The following is a 25756-nucleotide window of genomic DNA, read 5'->3' on the forward strand; positions in this document are numbered from 1 at the left end:
AGCTGATTTTAAGTCTACAAACACAGCGTAGAGGGTACCATTGGTGAGCAACACGTTCCTCCAATACAGGGCTATAAAGAAAAAGACCTGGTCAACTGAGCTTGTGCAGGGACGAAACCCGGCTTGGTATGGAGATAGAATATCGTTTTCATCGATCCAGGTTTGTAATTTATTTTGTATTAACCGACCTATAATTTTTTGCACAGAGTCTATAAGACTGATAGGTCTGTAGTTACTGGGTAATGATTTATCTCCTTTTTTGAAAACCGGAATAATTTCAGCGCCCTTCCAAGAGGCAGGTATGGGTGCACCTCTAGCCACAGAGTTTGCTAGCCACACAAAATACTGGCACCAGGATGGGCGGTCGCTTAAAAACACATCCGCTGGTATAGCATCCATTCCTGGGGCACGGCCCCTGGTCACACAATCCAATGCTACGCTGACCTCTTTTATAGTAAATAGCTGATGTTTATAAAAGATTGTAGGGGGTAAAATATGTTCCCCATTAGTTGGCGCGGAAGCGTATTGGGGTCTAAAAAAATCTACCCATTGATTTTGGGCTACATTGTTTTGTGGGGGTTCGGCCAGCCCTCCTCTCTCCCATTTAACCAGAGCCCAAAAATGACTCTGGTTCCTTGTATCACAGGCTGATTTCAGGTCGTGCCAATGGGCCTCGTCCCACTTTTTCTTGGCCTCTTTTTGTACCTTCCTGTAATTGTCCCTTGCTTTTCTCACCCCTAGAATATTCTTTTTCCTGAGTTCTAAGCTGAGATTCTCACGGGCTTCTCTACAGGTCTTATCATACCATCCTTGTGTGGGCTTTTTATTCTGGGCATGTCCTGTTTTATACTCTCTCTTGAAAAACCCCTGGAGTTTTGTAAAGAAGGACGAATGAGCGTCAAGCATGATTTCAGGGAAATTTTTCTTGTTGACATGTGTATTTATCTCAGCAACCTCTTCCAACACAGCTTTTTTTAGGTCCTCTAATCTCTCAGAGCTCTCAATGAGTCTACCTCATTTAATATGACGTTGGTTGTTCGAAGATACTATGTCTAGGGTGGTTTTACCTTCTCCTGTGTTTAATTTCCTTAACCCTACGTTTGCTTTAAAGGTCATACAGAGAGGATTATGGTCACTCTCTATTCGGGTTTTGACCGCCATGTCAATCAGGCTATTCCATAGCCTGACATCCACTAAAATATAATCTATTCGACTAGCGGACCTACCATTATTGAATGTTTTGGTCCCCTGTCGATCTGATGGAGTTCTTCCATTTGCCGCTCTAATACCTCTTGCCAGGCGTAGGGCCTTCAATTGGATAGCCGCCTCTGTCCATCTATTAACTACAGGAAGTTCTTACTGTGGAATACCCCATTTGCTGTCTTCTTCGTCTGTTAAAATTTGGTCTTCTTGGCCAAGCGGTTCAAAAGTGGTATTAACATCGCCCCCTACAATGGAAGGTAAGTGTGTTGGAAGAATTTCAAGCTCGTGATCCAGAGCGGTAATTACTTCCGATGTTTTACCACCCACTATTCCCCTGGCGTAGATATTAAATAAGACCATCCCATGACCATTGGTCCAAGTAAGATTAATTGACAGTATATCTACTGATGGGGAACTCCTTTGATGGATACTGCAGCATAAATTTTGGCGGACCCAAATTATTAGTCCCCCTAGTGGACGTCCCTTAGGATTTTTTGTCGCTGTGATGTAAAAATTAAGGTACCCTTGACGGAGTATTGGGGTCACAGACCATGTTTCTTGGAACAGTAGAATATCAAACTAAATGAACACCATTCCGGAGATGTCAGCTTGTTGGTTATTCCAGCAATGTTCCAGGAAAGAAAGGTCAACCCTGTCTGTTCTATACCAGCTATCACTGCCTCAGGTGAAATCTGTGGAAGGGGAGATCCTTCAGGATCATTCCCCTGCCCCGTTTCCAAAACTGGATGAATGTTATTATGGCATAGGGATTCATGCATAGGTACAGGTAGGTTGGAAACCGATTTCACTGTCAAAGGATCTGAATGTGACTTCAGAGGTCTTTTCATATTTCCACTGCTTAGAGTATGTGCTCCCTCTACCCTTATCCCCGTAACCGAGGAAATGGCATATGTCAAACTACGCTCTTCCTCTACTGGGGTATCCTTGTTGATTAACTCCACTGGGTTATTTTGCTCTATTCTATCAGCCGGTTTGAGTCAATCACATTCATTCAAATTGGATAACGGCCCAAATCGGTTTTCTAAATTAATTTCCCATTCACTAGATTGGGGGATCCTGCCCCACTTGTGCGATACCAGGTTCCATTTTATTTTTAGGATACTCGGGTTCCCTATTTTACTACTGTGGTAAAAAAAAGTCAAAAGTTAATGGAACGATGTCTGTACTCCTACGTTGTGGTGGAAGAAGGTTTCTCAAGACCTCAGGAAGTACTTCTGGGTTTAAGAAATGTAACACTACACAGTCACCTTTGAATTTTTTAGCACCATTCCCTATCCAAACCACCCTTCTTGCCATGGTGATTTCTTCTGCTAGTTGTTGTTTACCCCAAGGGGATATCACCATGTTGTTGGATAGCCAATGAAAAGCCTTGCTAATCAGAGAGGCTGTGGGTTCTACTTGGCCAGATTTTAAGGGAGGTACATTGGCCAGGAACAAAACCAGAGGGGAAGCCTCTACTACAAGTTGGACCGGACCTTTCTCAGTTTCTGTGCTCATGAATTCCGAAGGTTGGATTCTGATGTTTGTTCCCTGGTCATTATTGGGTGCACAATGGGTCATATAGGATTGTTCTAAGGAATCATTTACCAGGTTAATAGCAGTGGAAATGTTTTGGTCAGAGTTGCCTTCCTGAGTGAACACATTGTCAAGGGAGTCACTACAGTGTACCTGTATCGGTACTTCAACCTGGTTCGATTCCAATGGGGAGGTCTCGTTGGGGATTATAGGAGTGGAACTCAAACCGAGGGATAATCTTCTAGACTTGTTGATTGTACTAACTACCTGCACCAGATAGTTATCTATGGTGTTGGTGGCGGAGGAAGACTTCTGTTCAGACATTTTGCCTTCAATAAGATGATGTCACAGTTACACAAATAACTCCAATAGTGCCAAGAGCAAATAATAGCAATGTAACACAGCACCACAATGTGCGAAAAACAACAACAAGAAGTCTTACGGTCAAAGTTCCACGAGGAAGCAGCAGGAGCAACGGGCAGAAGTCCTGGCCCAGTCCAGTCACGGTCAGTCTTGGACTGTCTCAGACTGTCCACCCTTTGTCCGGGCTTCGTCCCGTGCTCTGTCCCGTGCGCGTTCCGCTATCGCGTTTGGATTGTTCCTATTAAAAAGGAAAGGCTGGAGAGGGCGGGAAGAGGGCCAGCTGCGGCCGATCCGCGCCGCTAGGCAGGCTGGTCCTCGCAGTCTCGCCTCTTTTCCGTGCGTGGGTAGAAGGTGCAGGCAGTTACAAGCAAAGCCTTTGAGACCCCCGCAAACCGTAGACAGCAAAGATCCTGTGGCAGCGAGCGGCCGCCGCGAAGCGGGGGCCGCGAGAAGTGGTGAAGTGGCCGGATCCAAGACAGGCAAATGCAGTTCGTATCTCCAGCAGCAACCCTCCAATACAGCAAACAGCAAAGGCACCCACCGGATACACTCTCAGCTGGGTCTTTAAGCTGGAGGGGGCGGGAAGAGGACCAGCTGCGGCCGATCCGCACCGCTAGGCAGGCTGGTCCTCGCAGTCCCGCCTCTTTTCCGTGCGTGGGTTGAAGGTGCAGGCAGTTACAAGCAAAGCCTTTGAGACCCCCGCAAACCGTATACAACAAAGATCCTGTGGCAGCGAGCGGCACCCGCGAAGCGGGGGCCGTGAGAAGTGGCGAAGTGGCCGGATCCAAGACAGGCAAATGCAGTTCGTATCTCCAGCAGCAACCCTCCAATACAGCAAACAGCAAAGGCACCCCTCACTAGCAGTTTTTGTGCACCTCATGCGCAATGGTGTGCTTTTCTTTATCTAGAAAGGCACCCATGTTCTAAAAATGCATGCAAGGGTGCATTTTGAATGACCAGAAGTGCAAAAAATTGAAGCTGGATTTTTGCATGGTAACTTATAATTCACACAAGTTTCCGTGCATTTCATGTCATTTCCACTAACAAAATTACACCCTTTTCACCTATGCCTACTCTTTCCATATCAACGATACTTGGAACACTTGCCTGGGGATTGCTTTATTCAAACAGTTGTAGTAGAGAAATGGTTCCGCCTTAGGTACTTCTTCCGCAATAACAGTGAGATCTTGATTTGAAAAGATGAACTTTCACTGTCTGCCTTTCGCTGTTTTTTAAGTGGCCTGGAATTAAGTGGACAAGGAAAATAGGTCCAGCTACACATATTTCCTCATTATTTATAGATTGTGAGCATCGGTTCCTTTTGTTACTTGTATGTTTGTTGATTGTGGAATCTAATAGTTTTGAAAGAGTCTGCAGCTATTACAGGTTACTGGCTGCAACAAATTTGTACTGCATTATAAGCATTTTCTGTATTACTCAAGCCACTTGATTTTTAGAGTCGCCTGCCCCAACACAGTTTTTGTACATCTGCAAATCTCGCACTTATCCACATGCACAGACATTGCTTGATACTAGAGCACACACAGAAAGCTCATGATTCTAGACTTATATAAGATTAATACTGTGAACTGTGAAAATGAGGCTAATACTTTCAATGTGGTCTTTCCTCTCACACCATTTTTTATGTGAATACAGAGTGACATATATCAAAAGGATTTTAAGGCTAATAATGAGTATTGTATCTACAAAGGATGCCTTTTAAAATACCTAACACAATTGATTGTGGTGGGGGCAGTGTCTAATCCAGAGGACTACTCATCTCCACTCATTGCTGCAAAGTTTTCAGATTACTTATGTGTGTCTCTGCTGGAACTGTGATATATGAGTGACATTTCATTGACAAATGTGTGACACTTTGATTGACATGGTAAATCCACTATATTGATCTATGAAGTCTATGTAAAAGGCTTATATCACAAATTACCCTCATTTGGGCTATATGAAGATCTAGAAATGGCCTTGAAACTGTGGCAACGCTCCTGAAATGGTAAAGTAAAACAATTTAAAAAAATGTATGAAATGTTTATTTTTACTTTAAGTTCTTTTCACTTTTTTAATAGTGAAATGCACCACATCAGAATAATTAACAAATTACACAATATTATTTAAATCCTTGTTGGTTGGGGAAATGGCTGACTCTAAACTAATACTCTATGATCAATACAAGCTTTTTATATATTTTTTATGTTTACAATTACCTTTTGAAAGGATTAATGGTATTCAATGAATGGCAAATGAAGAGAAACCCTTGCATCAAAAAATAACAGTCTAAGTTCTAACATCATGAAGTTATTTATTCTTACATATATCTCAAGTGGGTCCTTTCCATTGTGAAAACTCTCGATCATTTCTGACTTTTAGTAATAATTTAAATTCACTACTGTAATGAGTAGTTTTACTATTGATAGTATAAAACAATTATAGACCTACATTTGTCATTATGGAAAATCGTGCATGCCAGAAATCAATGAGTTGGTGGAGGTATAACAAATGGTATGGACCAATTCCAGTTTTTTTCCTAATTTTTGCTGCATCTTAAGAACATTTTACAGCCCCATAGTTGTTAAAAACTTGATAGGGGGAAATGCCCAATTTACTGAGTTTCAATATTTAACAGTCTTCTCACTCATCTCACTAGATATCTGGATCAGAAAAGCAGGAGTATCAAACAGTGGTCATAGACAGAGAAGAAAAACACATGTGACATAATAAAAACACCAGCAGCTTAATACAAATTTAATTTTCTATCTGGAAGGAAAATGTTTCACATAAGCAATAAGTGTTGCAGAAGCAACACTTAGGTACCATTGAAGTATAGATTAACAAGTTCATGCCATCATGAAGTTATTTATTCTTACATATATCTCAAGTGGGTCCTTTCCCATGTGAAAACTCTCGATCATTTCTGACTTTTAGCCATAATTTAAATTCCCTACTGTAATGAGTAGTTGTACTTTTGATATTATAATACAATTATAGACCTACATTTGTCATTATGGAAAATCGTGCCTGCCATAAATCAATGAATTGGTGGAGGCATAACAAATGTTATGCACCAATTCCTGTTTTTTTCTTATTTTTTGCTGTATCTTAAGAACATTTCACAGCCCCTGAGTTGTTGAAAGGTTTGAAGGGGGCAAATGCCCAATTTACTGAGTTTCAATATTTAACAGTCTTCTCACTCATCTTACTTGATATCTGGATCAGAAAAGCAGCAGCAGGATTATCAAACAGCGGTCATATACAGAGAAGAAAAACACCTGCAACATAATAAAAACACCAGCAGCTTAATAAAAATGTAATTTTCTATCTGGAAGGCAAATGTTTCACATAAGCAGTAAGTGTTGCAGAAGCGTAGTTTTGAAGAGTAGATTAGCAAGTTCATGCCTGTCCTGTATCTTTGAATAGCTGTTTAGGTGACGAAATGCCAAACAAATGATGTCACAAGATAAGAAACATCTTAAAGCCCTTCCACTCAACCTTTGAAACTGCAATACAGAAATAGTTGAGGGAGATAATAACATAGTTGTTAAGGTGCTGTTCTGCAGCCATTATCCTCATATAAGGATATTTTCCAGCAATGGCACATCCAGAATGTGCAGAGTATATGATAAGTAGTTTACATCTCAGAATGTGAATGTATTTTGACTGTTCTTTACATATAGATTACATAAGTAATATTTACACATGAAGATTCTCCTCTTTTACACAGGTCACAACAACACTATGACGAATGCTACTACAATTGCTTCTGCATCTAGCACCAGCACAGCAAGTCCTACAACTATCTTGCCCATGATGACAAATCAAACCAATACTACTTATTCCAGCCCAACGACTTCAGGTAAAGCTTTGCTATCGGATTGTTGCATTTTCATAATACTAAAAAAAGAACACATATTCAGAGGTCCACAAATGTTTATTACATATTTACCAAAATCCACTTTTCCAGTCATCATTTCATATTGGCATCCTGTTCAAGGAAAGGGTTTCAGAAAACATTTATGAGCTTAAAAGAGTATTTTTGTGCGTTTAAATGTGAGACACCTGGACACATCCATCTCTACAACTATTACAATTATGAAATATCATCTCAGAATATCATCTAAAGCAACTATTTGTATTCTTAATTTTTTACTACAAGAGGATGATTTGCTGCCAGGCAAATTTGATACCCCTCATTTTTTCAATGTAATGCTTCATTTGTAGTAGTTTATCTGGCAAATATAATGTAATGGCAGCGGCTATTAATGTCAATTATTGTTACAAAGCAAGCCGTATTGTATAATTTTCCATATCATCTTTGCAAAGTCCAGTGATGTCATCAATGTTTGCACACATCTTCCTGTGTAGGTACGGCTGGTAACGCTTCAACAATGGCATTGGGTGAATAAGTCAAAGATATAAAGCAGGGTTTGCATGTTTGTTTCCCCTATTTACCAAAACTTCGAGACATCCCTCCTCCTGCTGCCTTCTTTTTCTTTGCTTCAAGGTTAGGGTCTTATAAAAGCATCATGGGTAATCAATTGAGTTTTTATTTTCTTCATTAAGTTAATCTTCACTTGCAACTAGTCATCAATCTGGGGTATTTTGAAAAACTTGAGTATTCCACAAGATCCACAGGTTTTAAACATTGAGTTTGTGACAGTGGTACTTGCAACTTCATGAAAACGTACATTTTAAGGATAGCCTATGTTGCCATGATATGCGTGAGTCAAATGACCACCTTTTTGATGATATATTAAATTGCTATACTCTAGGGAAGCAATGAGTTAAAATGACTATTTCGGACTCTATGAAATTGTCAAAGTGACAAAAAATGAAGGATCTACACTCTTTTGACACACGATGCAGTACACGTTTTTGAACCTGGAACTCTTATCTGAAAGAACCTGCATATAGCTATTTCTGTAGGTTCTCATGATGTCTTTTCTTATAGTGGACATTTGATTGTTATAAGAGAAAGCAAAAAGATCCAAAATTGCAATAGTTTTCAAAGAATTTGCTAACCATTAGGACCACTCTGTGTGTCATCAGCAACTTACTGTCATCTCTCTCAGAACTGGAGTTAAAGTTAACTTTGTCCACTGGGTTGTCACCTTACCCAGATTCAATTTTAGGCCCAGCCAGTAAAAAGCACTGGAGAAATTTTGATTTAAAGCCTTTTCACTTATAAAATACCTGGTATCAACTTTACTTCCATGATAAAAAGCTGTCTGCAATAAAGATATCCTTGCATGGAAATTCACATCAGGGAAGAAATTACAATAGCAGTTAACAATTAAACACTGTCTGCAAGAGAGATATCCTTTGTTGGATATCCACATCAGTATAGTAATCCCATTTGTGCTCCAAGAAAGGCACTTATGCTGAGGACAAATCACGGAGGTTTTAACAGATGGCTTCACAGAAGAGGCTAATGAGGAATTTGGTGTGTGTGTCACATATGCATATTTCAGAAAAGGGCCATTTCAAAAAGTGCTACACATATATTCATTTTTGTCTAGAATAAAATATATTATACATTTCACTAAGGACATTGTTGAATTAATCAATTAATAACAAAATGTTTTTTTAAAACCATCCTACTGGAGATCTTTTATGGGCTTCCAATTTACTCTGAGTCAGGATAACCCAGTTCTTGGCATTATAAAAGTATCACCTCTCTCCATTTCATAATCATAGCTCTTTTCAGATCCAGCATAGATCATGCAAAGTAACATTGGCTTTGCCATTTTTTGGGGAAACCCATATAATGCATCTGATTGTTTTCAATGTGTGCAACGAGTTTTCAACATACTTTGGTTATCTAACTATTGAATTGGAGTATTGTACGGCTGCAGCTCCTTCAATCTGGAAAGCTTGGGTTCTTTTTGAAGCTCCTGTTCCACCTAAGTCTGATCTTTCTTGAACTTGCTTGATATTGCCATCTGACTGATGATCAGCTATGCGGTGCTTGATGCACAGATCACTATAGAAGAAAATGGGCTCCACACATGCATTAATTCCTCTGCATCTATCTGCTGGCCACACATAATGCAGAGCTGCCAACTCACACGATGGCACTGTGTGTCAAACGATATTGGCTCCCTCCACATAGTCACCCAGTGAGAAGTCAACATCACAAAATGGTAGGAAAGACAAACTGTAAAGCAGTGCACAAAGTTGTTTTTTAGCTCAATTCTGGAAGCTCTAGGCTGCCGATGTCCATTAAGGAGTGTGAAAAAACGCCAGAATTTCGGCGACAGCCTGAGCAAGCTTTTGTTTTTTCATGTTTTTTTATGGGAAAGGGGGTTGGTGGGGGGTGGCGCAAAGATCTCTCAGTATGAGCCCACACCTCTACCTAGGCCACACCCTTTCTCAAACAGTGAAATAGTTTTATAAGTTGGCTGGTCAGTTAATGTTTTCACTACAAGGTATTAGGGGCCTAAAGAGACTTAGGGGCCGATTACGATTGTGGATTTCCCGCATCCACCGGGCCGGCGGAAGCCACCGCCGGCCCGGAGGATGCGGGAAATCCGCCGGGGAGCCTTGCAAGACCCACCGCCATATTAGGATGGCTGGTGGGTCTTACTATCTGTCCGCCGCTAATCCGCCGCGGGCGGATTCCGCCCGCGGCGGAAAAGCATTAACATGGCTGGCGGTGTCTATCAGACACCGCCAGCCATATTAGGATGACAGCGGAAAGATGCCTTTACACGGCGGCATTTCCGCCGTGTAAAGGCATACGGAATTGTGTTTGGGGGCCCGTTGCGGGCCCCCAGGGGTGAAGGGGGGGGTGGGGGGTGCACATGGGGGGTACCTATGGTACCCCCCTGCATTTGCCTGCACAAAGCGGCAGGCACCGCAAGGTGCCTGCCGCTTTGTGCATGCAAATGCACAACTTACTTTTTTATCAATGCGGCGGGTGCTGCTTCAAGCAGCACCCGCCGCAATGATAAAAATACAGGATGTGACCGCCAGGGTGGCGATCACATCCTAATTTGCACGGAGGGACCGCCGCTGCCCCTGCGGACGGTCCCTCCTTCTCTATGGTGGCGGGCGGACTCAGGTCCGTCCGCCATCATAATCGGCCCCATAATGTGCTTGTAAAGGTAGTCAAATAACATTGTGTCAGGGTGCTATATTTCCTGCACCAACCAGGTAGTATTGGGTGAGGCCTATTAGATCACATTCAGGCATACAAAGCAGAGTGCTGTTGGATTGCAACCTGCCAGCATTCTTATATATGTTCTTACAGATGACTACCTTCATGATGATCTCAATATGGACTGTCTTCTCCTTTTCCTCCTGCACAAAGAATGTTTTCAAATTACAGTAGGTCATATTGGTAGCAGCATTATCACATGTAAAGTACTCTTATGGGTTGCTCTCAGTTTGACTGGAAGTACTAATTATGCTGCTAGACGTCAGATGCAGTCAAATATGTGCTTTTTGTCTTAGTCAATTCACCAGCAGGACACATCTGACTCACTTGTAAACATTTTTACTATTTTACACTTTCTATGTATTTCTTTTGTCATTCCTTTGCGTTTGTATATGTTTGGTTTAATATTTGCCTGCTGAGATTGATTCACCAGTTTATACCATCTGTGTTGGGACATGGAGGGTTTCAGGATTAATTCCCTACCCACCAATCTATGTTTGTCTTGTGAGATATAATCACCATTTCCTGCGTGAACATCGAATTTACAAACGGGTGAAATTCAAATTACATTATTGTAATTGAGTGTAATTTCTGGCATTTTGTAATACGGATGCTGGAAAAAATACCTTACAATACACTATTATGCCAATTTGCATAATTGAAACTCACTTTGGGTAAAAATTCTAACACAGGAGCACAGGGAAAATGCAAGCAAACTGAACACTAGCGGTTTTTGTGCACCTCATGCGCAATGTTGTGCTGTTTTATTCAGAAAGGCACCCATGTTCCAAAATTGCATGCAAGGGTGCATTTTGCATGACCAGAAGTGCAAAATATCGAAGCTGGAATTTAGTGTAATAACTTGTAATTCACACAAGTTTCTTTGCATTTCATTTCCACAAACAAAATTACATGTAAAATTACATGTTTTAAGTTTCAGCAGACACAAATTTCAGTTTGCAAACAATTAAAACAATTCAGTGCAGAGTCTTGCGCTCTGAAAGTGCTTACTGGCGCCAAGCGGAGTCGGGGAGACTCTGCCACCGTCGTCCCTTACCGCAATCAGCCGGTAGCGCCTCGCTGCCTAAATAGCCCTTTGAGCTGGAGAGCTAGAGCGCTAACCGCTCGAGTTGCTGGGAGTGTCTGGCTCTTCCTGTCCCGCCTCCGCTCTACGGTATTGGCTACTGAGTCGGACCGGGGCGGGCAGGCTGGAATACCAAGCACAGACCTTCAGGAGTTGGAGTGAGCCCCAATGCCCCTAGCAGCACCGGGAATGAGCGTGGGTAGACAATAAGTGAGTGACTTTTAAAATTAGTAATCAATTTTAAGTTTCAGCAGATAAAAATTTCAGTTTGCAAACAATTAAAACAATTCAGTGCAGAGTCCATGTTTATCTTGTGAGACATAAACATTATTTTCGTGTGTAAATATTGCATTTACTAGGCTTTGGGTGAAGTACAATTTACGGCAGTTTAATTTTGTGTAATTTCTGGAATTTTGCATTATGGATGCTAGGCAACATGCCAGAGTTTACACCATTAAGTCAATTTGACTAATGACAAACGTCATTAAGGTAAACATTATATCACAGAGGTATGGGAAAATGGAAGCAAATTGGACACCAGCAGATTTTTTGATCACCTCATGCGCAATGTTGTGCTTTTGTTATCTTGAAAGGCACCCTTGTGCCAAAAATACATGCAAGGATGCATTTTGTGTGAAAAAAGTGCAAAATATTGAAGCTGCATAATAACTTGGAATACATCTAATTTCCTTAGCATTTTGTGTAATTTGCACAAACAAAATTGCACGCATGTCACCCAGACCCAGGTCAATGATACTTAAAACACTTGCCTTGGGATTATTTTTTAATCAAAAGGTTGCAATAGAGCAATGGTTCAGCATTAGGAAACTCATCCACAAGCACAGTGAGCTCTTAATTTGAAAACATGAACTTCCACTGTCTTCCTTTCGCTTTTGTTTAAGTGTCCTGGAATTAAGGGGGACAAGGAAATAGATCTAAGTTTTAACATTGTGAGCATTGTTTCTTTTAATGCTTGTAGATGGTGGAATCGAAATGGTTTTGAAAGAGTGTGCGGCTGATTCAGGAACGAGCTGTGCCAAATTTGTACTGCATTATAGTATTTTCTGTGTTACTCAACACACTTGATTTTCGAAGTCACCTGCACATGCTTAGTTTTTGTACCTCTGCTAATCTTACCTTTATCCACAAACACTGCTTGGTTGCTGAGCATGCACAGAAAGACCAGGATTTTAGACATAAATAGAATAAATGCAGTGACCTGTGAACATGAGGCTAAAACTTTCCATGTGGGTCTTTGCTCTTACACCATTTTTATGTGACTGCAGAGAGCTATATATAAGAAAAATTGAAGGCAAATAAGGACTATTATATCCACTAGTTTGCTTGTTCCCCAATACTTAAAGCAATTAACAGTGGAGGGGGCTGTGACCAATCCAGAGGACTACACATCTCCACCCATTGCTGAAGTTTTCAGATTGCTTAAGTGTTGTTTTTCCAGAATTTCAATATGAGTTACATTTCATTGACCAATGTGCGACACTTCGATTGACATGTTAACTCCCCCATACCAAGCAATAAAGTCTATGTATGGAGTTTATATCACAAATAGTCCCCTTTTGGGCAATGTGAAGGTCTAGAAATGGCATAGAAACTAGTGTAACACTCCTAAAATTATATAGTAAAACAATTATAAACAATACATGAAATCTTTATTTTTGCTTCAACATCTTTTCACTTTTTCACTAGGGAAGTGCAACACATTAAAATAATTTACAAAGTGCAATTTTTTTTAATCCTCATGGATCACAGAAATTACTGACTATACTATTACTTTCTGATCTTTACATGCTTTGTTATTTATTTCTGCTCATTATCGCCTTTTGAATAGGTTAATGGAATTCAATGAATGACAGATAAACATATGTGAACATTTCATAAGAGAGAGAAAGCCTTACATCTGAAAATAACACTCAAAGCTCTAACATCATAAAGTTATTTATTCTCTCATATAATTGTCAAGTAGGTCCTTTCCCAGTTGAAATCTTTAAGTAATTTCTGACTTTTAGTCAATATTTATCTTAGCTATGGTGACGAGTAGTTTACTATTAATAATATATTACAATTATAGACCTACATTTGCAAACATGCAAAAGCTTGCAGGCCAGAATTTAAGGAATTTGAGGAGGGATCACAAATTGTATGGACCACTTCCTGCCTTTTTCCCTATTTTCTGCTGCATCTTAAGAACCTTTCACAGCCCCCGTGTCGTTGAAAGCTTGAAAGGGGCAAATGCCCAATTTACTAAATTTCAATATTTACAGGCTACTCATTCATCTCACTTGGTCTCTGGATTGGTACAGCTGCAGCAGGAGTACCAAACAGCGGTTATAGACTGAGGAGAAAAACATTTGCAACATAACATAAAGAACTGCAGCATAATAAAAATGTCATGTTTCCACCCAAAAGGCAATAGTTCCAAGTTAGCAGGAGTTGCAGAAGCAATCCTTAAAGTACCACTGAAGTGTAGATTAACAAATTCATGCCTGTCCACAGTGGCGGCTCCTCTGCTGAGGTGGAGGGTCGTCGCACCAAGTCTTTTTTAGAAGTGTAAATAAAGGAAAAGGAAATTATAATAACTCAAAGTTATTATCATTTTATTTGTTCCTGCTGCAGCAGCTTTGAAGGCGGGGCGGGGCGGGCTAGGAGTAGGGGGAGGAGTGGTGAGCACACTATTCGTGCGCATGAAATCGGGCTTGCCAAACAGTCATGCGCACTTTGCATGTTCTCCACCCAGGCTGTATTACAGCCTGGGTGGAGAACATGCCCAGACCTCCATCCCCCGTCTGAGCGCCAAACCACAGCACTCAGACCAATCACAATGCTGCATTGCAGCATTGTGATTGGCTTAGTGGACCCTGGTCGTGCTTCCTGTTCAGGCCATAGGGACGACAGAGGAGAGGCGTGGCGAGGAGGTAAGATACATTTTCTTCTTCCTTACCTCCCCACTGCCCTATGCCGGCCACAGGTGTCCTTGAATAACAGTTTATGGGAAGAGTGCCAAACAAAAGATGGTACATAATAAAAAAAAGCCTCAACATTTGAACCCTCAAATACAGCAAGGGTTGAGGAAAATCCTAAATCAGTTGTCATGTTACTGTTCTGCAGCCAGTTGCTTGATATAAGCAGATTTTTCACCAAAAGCAGTTCCAGAATCTGCACAGTGCATGACAAGTAGTTTACATTTCAGAATTTGAATAGTTAGTTTACATTTCAGAATGTGAATGCATGTAGACTATTATTTGTAAATAGATTTAATATGTAATCTTTAACAATGAAGAATCTGCTCTTTCTTACAGCTAGTGATAGCTCTGCGACAAATGCTATTATGATTTCTTCGGCACCAAACATCATCACAGCCGGTTCTACAACTATGTCAACAGTGGTGACTAATCAAACCATTTCTATAGATTCTACTGCGACCACTTCAGGTAATGCTTTGCTATTGGATTCACGTATTTTCATAATATCAATCAAATGACACCTAATAAGCAGTCTGCAAATGTTTAGTGCATTATTTCTAAAATCCATTTTTTCATTCACCATTTCATTTTGGCATCTTGTTCAAGTAAAGGGAGTCTGAAAACATTTACAAGCTTAAAATATTTTATTTAGCACCTTTAAATGTGAGACAATGAGAGGCATCAATCTCTGTCACTATTACAATTATGAAATATAATATGAGAATTGCAAATAAAGCACCTATTTTTATTCCCCAATGTCTACAAGAGTATGATTCACTGCCAGTTGAATGGGATGGCCTTCATTTTTCAATTTAATGCTTATGAGGTAATGACTTATTAGGCAAATTTCATGTAATGGCGTCGACTACTGACATCAATTATTGTTGCAGAGCAAGCCATAATATATAAGTTTTCATATCATGTTTGCATAGCTCAGTGAGGCATACATTTTTCCACACACCTTCCTGTGTATGCAAAGCTGGAAAAGCTTCAGAGAGGGCATTGTGTGAATTAGTGAAATGATGTAATGCAGGGTTTACATGTTTGTTTCCCTTATTTGCCACCACTGTGAGAATTTCCTCCTCCTGCTCCATTGTTATCCTTTTCTTCATGGTTAGGGTCTTATACAAGTATTATGGGAAATTCATTAAGCCATTGCATTCCCAAATAAGATAATCTTCACTTGCAACTAGTCTATAATCTTAAGATGTTTAGAGAAATCCAGAATTCCATAAAATCCACTAGTCTTGGACAGTGAGCTTGTGACAGGGGTGCTTGCAATTTCATGATAACTGATACTGTAGGCATACACCAAGTCACCACAATATACCTAAATCAAATGACACCCCTTTTGCTGATATAGTAAATTGCTATACTCTGAGGAAGCACAGGCTAATAATGACTAATTGTGACTCAGCGAACTTGCCACAGTGGCAGACAAACAAAAGGGCTAGAATCTTGTGTCACAGGATGCAGTAGCATCTTCTGCACCTGGATCACTTATCCTGAAAAAACTGGAGGTGCCAGTTTCTCTAGGATCCCATGGTGTTTGCTGTTAGTAATGGGCCAACAATCCATACAACCAAGAGCAAAAATTCCTGAAATTTAAACATTCTAGTAAGAAATGTTCTACACCCTAACCCCTTTCCTGCGGCTGCAATTTTGCGGCAGTGCGGCACTTCCGCAAACTGGGCGGGGCTGCGTAGGCCGACGGCAGCACTAGTGACAGTGTGTCATCAGCAATTGACTGTGATCTCTTAAAAAAGCAGAGTTAAAGTTGAATTTGTCCACTTAGGCTGCCACCTCACCCAAATCCCAAGCTAGTCCCATCCAGTACTGTGGCTCACAATGCAGGAAACTTTGGAGAAAATGTGATTGAAAGCCATTTAAAGTATGAAATACTAGGTCCCAACTTTCCTTCCACGATTAAACACCATCTGCAAGAAAGATATCCTTAGTTGGAAATCAACATCAGGGAAGTAATCTCAACTGTGCTTCATGATTAAACACTGTCTACAGGAAAGATATCCTTTGTTGTAAATCCACAGCAGTGAAGTTATCTCAATCATGCTCCAAGAAAGGCACTTTAGCTGGGGAAAATTCACTGATGTTGTAACAGTTGGATTCATAGAAGTAGCTAAGGAGGATTTTTTGTTGGGAAACTTATGTATACTTCAAAAGAGGGCCATATCACAGTAGCTACACATAACTTGATATTTGTCTGAAATAAGAATTATTATATATTTCACTAAGGAACTTGTTGAATAGCAAAGTCATTTTATGAAACCCTTCTGCTGGCTATCCTTTATGTGCTTCCTATCCATTATGAATCAGGATAACCCAGATCTTGCCATTATGAGAGTATCATGCCCTATGTTTCCCCAAGAGTGCACTACTGCACCTGCGTGCAACCATCCTTTCATCAGCGCCAGTGTCTTTATGATGAAGACTGGTGAATGTCTGCCCCTGGTGGGTGCCAGCATTGACTGCTTCTGCTTGTTCTAGAAGTGATCTTGGGGTAACAGTGGGGACACTCTGTGGCATTTCTAAGCAGAAAGCTGTATGTTGCCCAAAATTTGGCTGGGCCCTCAATGCCGTTTCATAGTGGGAGGTTTTTGTAAACACTGCCTGCTCCGTAATTTACATGTGCTTGGTGGAGGGTGGAAGGGCTGGAATGCTTTGTCTATATTTAAGTTCACACATGATCGCCCAGCACAAAAGCTGTTCAGCTTTAAACAAGTCAAAATCAAAGGGGAATGGATCACTTGTACCTGTAACCAGGGTCCGGATTTTCTAACCGTCAGTACTTTAAAATCCCTCATTAACGTAAACAGGTAGTTTTGGTGGTTTATCTTGATTCTGCGCCTGTATCATATGCGTGACAGCATCATCATTGGGTTTCTTTTTGTATGCTTCCTCAACCTGGAGGGAACCACTGGTTATTTCAGTATTGATCAGTAATCGGTGACAAGTAAAAGTGCTCAAGTGGGGTGAGTTAGTTAAAAGTGGACCTCACTCAACCTGAACTGTAACTGTATTCAGTTCTGTGTATGAGGAGAGTTAAAAAAATTGTATTGTGCATAAGGGACTTATTTAAGAGTCCTCTGCACTCAATAGTCCTATTTGATGGTCAACACGTTTCAGCCCCTTTAGTTGCCCCTATGGGGTCGGGGGCTTTCTTCAGGACTTAGAATCAATAAATGAAGGGAAGATGTCCTATTCCTAAGGCATATATTCAGAATATTAATAGTCTGAAAGTAAGGTCAATAGTACCTATAGTGGAAAAAGAAACAAATGGAGACAAAACACAGGAAGTGATACTGAAAGCGTGTTTTTAAAAGTTTAAAAGCAGTGAAAAACGGTTTCATACTGATGGTCATATTGTTCAAATTGAACATGTAATTCAGATAATAAGCAAATAAGAAAAATGGCAATTCTTTATACGCTGAACAAACTACAAGTAAAAATCCCAGTGGACAACTTGGGAATGTCAAGTAATGGCATGTAATTCTCGCGTGTTTTGAAGGATGTTTTTAGGGACTGTTCGTGAGCAATCTAATACTTAAGGTATTACATTGTTGGACTCATTACTTGTGCGAATACGCAGAACACGCAGTTTGGTGTTATGAGGCAATTGCTGAAAGTGGCGTTAGTAGGTTTTGTTGCGCGTGAATGTGCAAGTTTCAGAAGTCAGCACGGTACTGAGAAGCACCATCTCAATGCCTGAGTTCTGTGTTGAGGCTATAGTAATCTTGAATGCAGCGAATACATTGTGAAAGCTGATAGGTTTGGTTGTGTGTACACAGTGTGGCGTGTGTACTATGGTGAAAGATTTTGTCAACATGTAAGATTTCGTGCAGCTTAATTAGACCGGCAGAGGTCCGAACAGTATAGCGTGTGTATTCAGAGGGTGGGATCTGAGCGGGCTACATGTCAAGTTCAAGTTCAAAACATGAGTTTACACAGCCCGGCAAGCTTGGAGTGAAGCGTCAAAAGTTTTAAAAAGTGCGGCGAGTCCTAATTAGGGCTTCATCGGGGAGCTGACAGCGCTAAGTCCTGCTGAAAGGTTTGAAAAGGTTATAAGTTAGCAGTAAACAGGACATAATCCGTTACGTGTGGTCTGATGGTGGTGGAGTCTTTTAGCTTCCTATACCTGGTTCAGCAGGCTGCACGGCTTGTGCTGACGCTTCAGTCAGGATCCCGGGTAGGTCGAGAGTTGATCGTAGCAGCCATTATGTATCAGAACCACCAGTTGGTAGTGAGGAATGACTACCAAAGTGTCAGAACCACTTCTTGTTATTTGAGGAAAGACTACATAGAGGAGACTACTGAATAATTATTTGGGATACTAGAAATCGTTGTTTTTGGTCTAAATTCAGTAAATTCATATTTTAGGTTAGGAAATGGTTGAGGTTCATTTTATGCTCAGCCAGGGAATAGTGTCATTTAGTCCTGCTGAGTCTGTCTTCAAGTGGTTTACCCATATTTGCCCTTTCTCGAAGAGTACTTTTTCTGCATTCTGGGTAGTGCTGGTCAATGTTTCGATGACGACCCAGTGTAGTTCATCAATGGAGTGTTCTTGTTCAATATAGTGGGTGCTCATTTTGGTCGTTCCACGTTTGCACTTTGCGTTACTTCTGTGCTCACAAATCCTCTGTTTTATTTTACGACTGGTCATTCCAATGTATCTGAGGTTGCAGGGACATGTGATCATGTAGACAACATGTGTCGAATTACAGTTAGTGTGTTGTTTAATTGTCCATTTAAGTTCTGGTGTTGGTTGGATGCATTTCGTGGTAGTAGTTAATTTGCATACTGAGCAGTGTCCACATGGGTAATGGCCAGTGACTGGTTGCATATTCCACAGTGTGTTGGTGACTTCATTTGTTTTGGGCTTTTGGGGTCGTGTATGTACCAGGATATCTTTGATGTTTCTCGTTCTTCTGTTGGAGAATCTTGGTTTTAGCCAGTCTAGTGAGCCTGATGTTACTAGACGCCAATTTGTTTTATTATCTATTTGACTGTATTGCTCGCTATACTGTACATGGTGACACAGGTCAATGTATTCTGTGTGGAGGTTTTAGGTTGTTGTATTTCTATCTAGGACCCTAATTCAATATTCCTAATTTATGCCCTTGTATGGCTATAATAAATAATATCCTCATAAAGGCATAAGAATCATATCCATATTTAGTTGTAGCCCATGCAGTCAAATTAAGCAAGGTTACTGCCCCAGACTCCTAGAGAGTACAACGCGTTCTTTAAACAAAGCAAACCTCCAGCAACCTGGGAAATCCCCATGCTTCTGTTTTGATTTGTCCTAGAACTCCTGTGAGCACTGAAAGAACGGACAGTTCTTAGTGACATCTTTATTGACGTCTTATGTCCAACCTTACGTCAAACCCGGCACCTTTCAGGTATAAATATACCAACGTTGCCTTAAGCAAACACACGGTGGTTTGGAGCAGAGCGGCTATCTACTTGCCCGAGAGCCCAGCTGATGCGAGAGCCCACGGACGCCGCCCCTCCCCTTTGACGCACTGAGAGAGACGCTGTATTTTTCTCCAGCCGAGAAAATCCAGCTCCGGTGTTTTCAGCCGCCCTTGCGGGTTGCTGAGATATCGAGTCCTAAGAAAGAGATACCAGACCTCCTGCTTTCTATTACCCAGGTACGGAGCCGACTAAACCCTTAAAGAGAATTCTTGACTCAGATTCTTGGCAAAACCAACTTAACTTAAACTGCTACTTATTTACTCCTTCCCACGTATTAGGCTTAGGTCAGGTACACCGGGGTAGGCGTATTTAGAAGCACCAGTTGAGTACGTTAGTCAATGTATTTATGTATGTATATATTTTATCTATTTTAAAGTATCATATGGCTAAGAAACCATATCAATGCTTTTACAGTATTATTTTATAATACTCCTTTTACTGTAGGCACTTTACTTTACTATAAGTATTGCAATTGTGGCAATTCATTTCTCTTGCATGAGAAAGAAGACTGCTCAATAAATAACACCTTTTATTGAAAACGCCCGTCTCTCTATTTCTCTGCACTCTGGTGAAACTAAGTACGCATGATTGACTGAGTGAAATAATTGTCTATTGTTTTCACACGACTCTAGAGATACACTCTTATTCTGAGGGAGCACAGTTGTCATGTTTTATGGTTGTCAGAAGCTAATCCCTTCTTGTCTATCCAGGGAAGTTAAACTCCTCCTTGTTTATTCGAGAAAGTTTCTAGTGACCTCTGAGCTAGCTGGCAAAACTAATTAAGTGTAATATAGTCAGTAGAGACCTAGTCGACCTCAGTCCTACGTCTACACTGCTGTTTATATTATTCCAATGCGCAGAGACTATTGGGAATATAGGAACTACACTACAAGGTGTTGTTTCGAGGAGACCTTCTCTGTGTTGTTTCCTTGCCCTCTTTTGATACTTCACCACTGTTTTGGCTGGGTAGTCCCGTCTTGATAGCTTAGAACAGAGATCATTGTCTTGTGTCTTGTAATCCTTTAGTTTGCTGCAGTTTCTTTTGAGGCAAAGAAACTGGCTGTGAGGGAGATTGTCTCTGAGTGGATGTGGGTGGATCTATTGTAGGAATGGGGGCTGTTCTTTGCGGTTGGTTTGAAGAAGGTCTTAGTTCTGATGATGTTGTCCTCCACGTAAATAGTTAGGTCTAGGAAGTCCAGTTGTTTATTGTCAGCGGTATAGGTAAACTTGAGACATTCATCTTGTGTGTTGATCCAGTTATGAAAACTGAGTAGACTATCTTCATTGCCTTCCCAGATCACAAGGACGTCGTCTATATACCGACTCCAGAATCGGATCTTAGACAGGTATGAGTTGTTGGCATTATGTATGAATGTTTTCTTGAAACTGCTCACATAGAGTTCTGCCACACGAGGGGCAAATGTGCTTCCCATGGATGTTCTGTGACATTGTTGGTGCATCGTCCCGTTGTACTCAAAGTAATTCTCTCTAAGAGCGATTTTACAACATTCCAGGACAAAGTGTCTTGGTGTTTGGTGAGGCCAGTTTTGTTCAAAGAGCAGTTCTTCCAAAGTCACCATTGTTTTCTGTTGGGGCAGGCTAGTATATAAGCTCTCTACGTCTAATCCAACTAGGAGCATGGTGTCGTTTGAGAAGGTTTCTTCTTTTAGGAGATTGAGTAGATCGCATGAGTCCTTCACGTAGGTTGTTGTCTTTTGAACCATGGGTCTTAGGTATTGGTCAACAAATTGGGAAAGTGGTTCGAGAACCGACCCTATACCTGACACAATAGGGTGGCCAAGTGGTGGTCTCCTTGTCTTGTGTATTTTTGGGAGTGAATAGAAGTAGGGTATTCTTGGTGAGTTCGTCCTCAAAAAATCTGCTTCATTTTTAGAGATCCACCTGTTCACTTCTGCCTCTTTCACCATCATTCTGTTCTTTTAAAAAAATATTTTTATTAGGTTTTTCTTTACACATAAGCCACCCCCAACCCCCAAACATTTTGGGCAAGCTCAAACAGAAAGACACAATTTTCATGATTACAACAAAATAGCCTCAGAATGTAAAAAAAACAAAAAAAAATAGATAAAACAAAAATGAGGAGTATTTACAGACGTCCATAATTTAGTACAATTACGTCAGAGGTGGCTCAAATCATGTTGCAAACATTTTTTTATCCCCCTGTTATCAACTATACATCCTAAACATGATTATTCATCCAATGCAACAGGGGATCCCATATCATCATCCCTCTTCTGCATTTGATACACCCTTTTTTTTGTATATAGCCACCTCTAGACTACAAGTTGCTAACAATCGGGCCCTCCATTGCTGGAATGCCGGTGGATTCAGATCCAGCCAGGGTGAAGCTATGTATAGCCTAAGAACAGCCATGGCCACAAAAATCAGCCCTTGCATATAGTTTGGACGGTTACAATCCGCTGTCCCCAGCAATATTTCCTAGGTTGAGATGTTAACCGCTGTTCCTAAGATTTCTGATAAAAAGTCGGAAATTTCCCTTATTAAGCTTGTTAATACATTGCAAGAGGCAAATATATGCACACTATCAGCATCAAACAATGAGCATCTTGGACATGTTATACCCTTTCCGGTCCCCCATTTTGCTATCTTATTCGGGGTGTAATACAATGAGAAGAAAGTCTTATAATATTGGGCTTGTAGTTTAACTGACATGAAGCAGGTCTGTGACAAATCAAAAGAATCCAAAGGAGTTTGGGGCAATACAGACAGTTTAGCCTGCCACCTAGCTACCTGTTTCTCCATATCATCGGGACATAAAGAATTCAAGGATGCATAGATTTCCCCAATAGTTAAAATAGATTTTTTACATATATTGTCTATAATTTGAATCTCTTGAAATTTTACCCTACCCCTCCTTTCTTTGTCAAGAAGTCTCTAACCTGTAAGAATTTATAAAAATCCCTGTGGCTAAGATCAAATTCATTACGTAGTTCCTCAAAGGTCTTCAATCCGTTCATTGTATAAAAGCAGCCCAACTGTGAAATCCCTGCCTGTATCCAACGGTCCATGCACCTGTCCCCAAATATCTCTGGAAGATCATCATTATTAAATAGAGGCGTATAATGGGAATAGCGCCCAAGTCCCATTAATTTACGAGCATTACCCCAAACATTGTATATACCATAAATAGTCTTAAATTTCACTTTCTTAAAGTAGCTATCGTTAATATGTTGCCAGAGGCAGCCTTCTGCGCCTCTTCCCAATATTAATTTCTGTGGGGTAGGTATATTATTGCTGCTAGGCCCAGGAGATATAAAGTATTGAACAGTATCTTAATACTGTAGCCCAGTAATACAACTTGAAGTTAGGCAGTGCCAATCCCCCTCTATCCTTAGTTAGTGAAATAAATCTCAAAGCCCTACGAGGCTTCATATACCCCCAGATAAATCTTGGATTCTATAGATCTGAACAATTGAGGTGGAAATTCCAGACATATAGTCCTAAAAAAATATAGAAATCCAGGAGGGTAAAGGATTTTAATCACGTTACATCTCCCACCTATCGTTAAATGTAGATTATTTAGCCGGACTAGTTCTTTTTTGTTTGTTGGATCAAGGGTTCCACATTATTGCCAACTATACTATCCACCTACGCCGATATACTGAACCCTAGATAGGGGGCTTTGTCTGTAACTCTAACATCCCTCATCTTGATCTGATCATTAAGAATTACCTGCGTTTTGCTTTGATTTAATTTACAGCCAGAGACTGCTCCGAAAATCAGTGCCTCCTCTTCTATCGCATCAATTGCGGAAATAGGATCACTAGTGACTAACGCGATATCAGCGTAAACTAGTGTTTTGGTCTCGTATTCTCGTGCCCATATTGGTGGAATTAATATATTTTTATCTAGCCTACGGATGAACGGGTCGATGTAGAGTGCAAATAGAAGGGGAGAACACGGACAGCCCTGCCTTGTCCCCCTTTTAATGATTATTTTATTTGATAGTACCCCATTTATTGATATACTGGCTATCGGATCCACATATAGCATTTGTATAGCTTTAATAAATCTCTGATTAATCCCACTATATGCCATTGTGACCCACAGGTAATTCCAGGAGACCCTATTGAAGGCTTTTTCAGCGTCGAGTAATATAAGCGCCATAGGGTCTCCTGTCACCTCGGTAAAATCAAAAAGGGAAATTACCCTTTGAACGTGATCGATTGTAGATCTCCCGGGGATAAACCCGGGCTGGCGTCCGGATACGATCTTATGGATAATCGGTGCCAGACGATTTGCTAATAATTTAGAGTAAATTTTGGAACCTCCATTTATCAATGTAATAGGTCGATAGGACCCGGGTTCTAGTGGATCTTTATTTTTGGGGGGGAAAAACTACAATTTTGGCAGGCGACCATGAGGCTGGCGGCCTTCCTCCCTAAAAAATATGGATAAACAATTCCTGCATTATTTCTTTTAGTTGTGCTGAGAATTGTACATATAACTCCGTTGGGATTCCATCCGTGCCAGCGGCTTTCCCTGCGGTGAGATTATTCATAGATAAAAGAATTTCCTCCCAAAATGGAGTACTGTCTAAGCTTTCTTGGTCCGTTTTCTCAAATCGCACTGGGGTATTTAAATGTAAGTAGCCCTCAGGTCTGTCCTGGTGATTCTCTGCTGTATCATAGAGATTCTGATAAAATCTCTGAAAAACAGTTCTAATTTCAGAGGACTCGGTCTTCTTGAGTCCAGATTCTGGATCCTTAATCCCTTTGACTAAATTAGCTGAATAATCTTCTCTAGTGCGTACTGCCAGATGGTGGCCCACCTATTCACTACATTCATACATTTTTTCTTTCCGAGTTGTTGCTTTTGCCACTGCCTTTTCTGTTAAAATGTCAATTATCGAGAGGAGGAGCTTAGCGCGCACCCAAGATGGTCACGTGAGCTCAGAGCTCCCGGACCTTCGCCACCTCCATTGACTATCCTGCATCTAATCCTGATTTGGACGACGGGCTTCTGTGGTCGTGAACCTGCTGATCATTTATCCGTTGGCGGATTTCGCTTTGGTTTCCGGGAACCTAAGATATGGCTTTTTTAATATTTGCGGCCTGCTCCATGGCACTGCCCCGGGCTTGCCTACTCTGCCAGCCGGGTAGTAATTGAATAACAACGGCCTGCGTTAACCTCCCTTGCCCGGTCTTCTACTTTCGGTTTCGATTTTGATGATCCTACGTCATTGACCTTGCCTTGGTCGCCCGGGTTGCTTGCTTCACTCATTTATTCGCAACATCGCTTGGAGATCTGGACTTTCTTGCTCTTTGCCTAGTGACTGGTCCTCACTTTATTCCTTGAGCTTCTGCGGGCACATCAAGTGTAGCCATTTTCACTAGGTCTCAGACTACCCTCCGGGGCACACGACCTAAGATGGCCACCAAGCCTGAAGCGGAGAGGTGCAAGACCAGACCGGCAGCTCGAGGAGGTTCTGTCCAATCCAACGTCATGGACCGATATACCCTCACTAAGAGCTCTCCGAGCGGAATGGCTAAATCCCCGGCCAGCATTGAGGACGAATCCCTGCTGGGTGATGACCCGTCGTTGAAAGACGTCATGTGCGCCATTGCTGGGATGAAGGCCGCGATGGGACAACAGTATGAGGCCCTAACCCACAAGCTGGACACTGTTGCCATAGATGTCAATCTAATCAGGGCGGATCTTGCAAAAACCAACGAAAAGGTCAAGTCTCTCCACCTGAAGACTACTAGTCTCATCGCCGACGTCTCTGACCTACAGACAGAGGTCGGTAATCTGAGATCTGCCCGTGACTATCTCTCCCGTCGCTTGGACGATTTTGAGGGCCGAGCACGACGGAACAACGTCCGACTGGTCGGTGTCCCGGAGAAGACGGAATCGTCAGCTGTGGACCTACTGGTGGAGGACCTT

General features: G+C 41.2%; 1 protein-coding gene across 1 annotated transcript in view; it reads left to right on the forward strand.

Annotated features, from left to right (window-relative positions):
* Positions 1-25756, forward strand: part of LOC144783294 (uncharacterized) — a 688842-nt gene that overhangs the window by 144148 nt on the left and 518938 nt on the right. The window contains exons 6-7 of the mRNA XM_078662344.1: positions 6836-6967; positions 14672-14803. Coding sequence (XP_078518470.1) covers positions 6836-6967; positions 14672-14803 — 264 coding nt within the window. The remainder of the gene's footprint in view (positions 1-6835; positions 6968-14671; positions 14804-25756) is intronic.

The sequence above is a fragment of the Lissotriton helveticus genome, chromosome 9 (genome assembly GCF_964261635.1).
Source record: "Lissotriton helveticus chromosome 9, aLisHel1.1, whole genome shotgun sequence".
Taxonomy (NCBI): domain Eukaryota; kingdom Metazoa; phylum Chordata; class Amphibia; order Caudata; family Salamandridae; genus Lissotriton; species Lissotriton helveticus.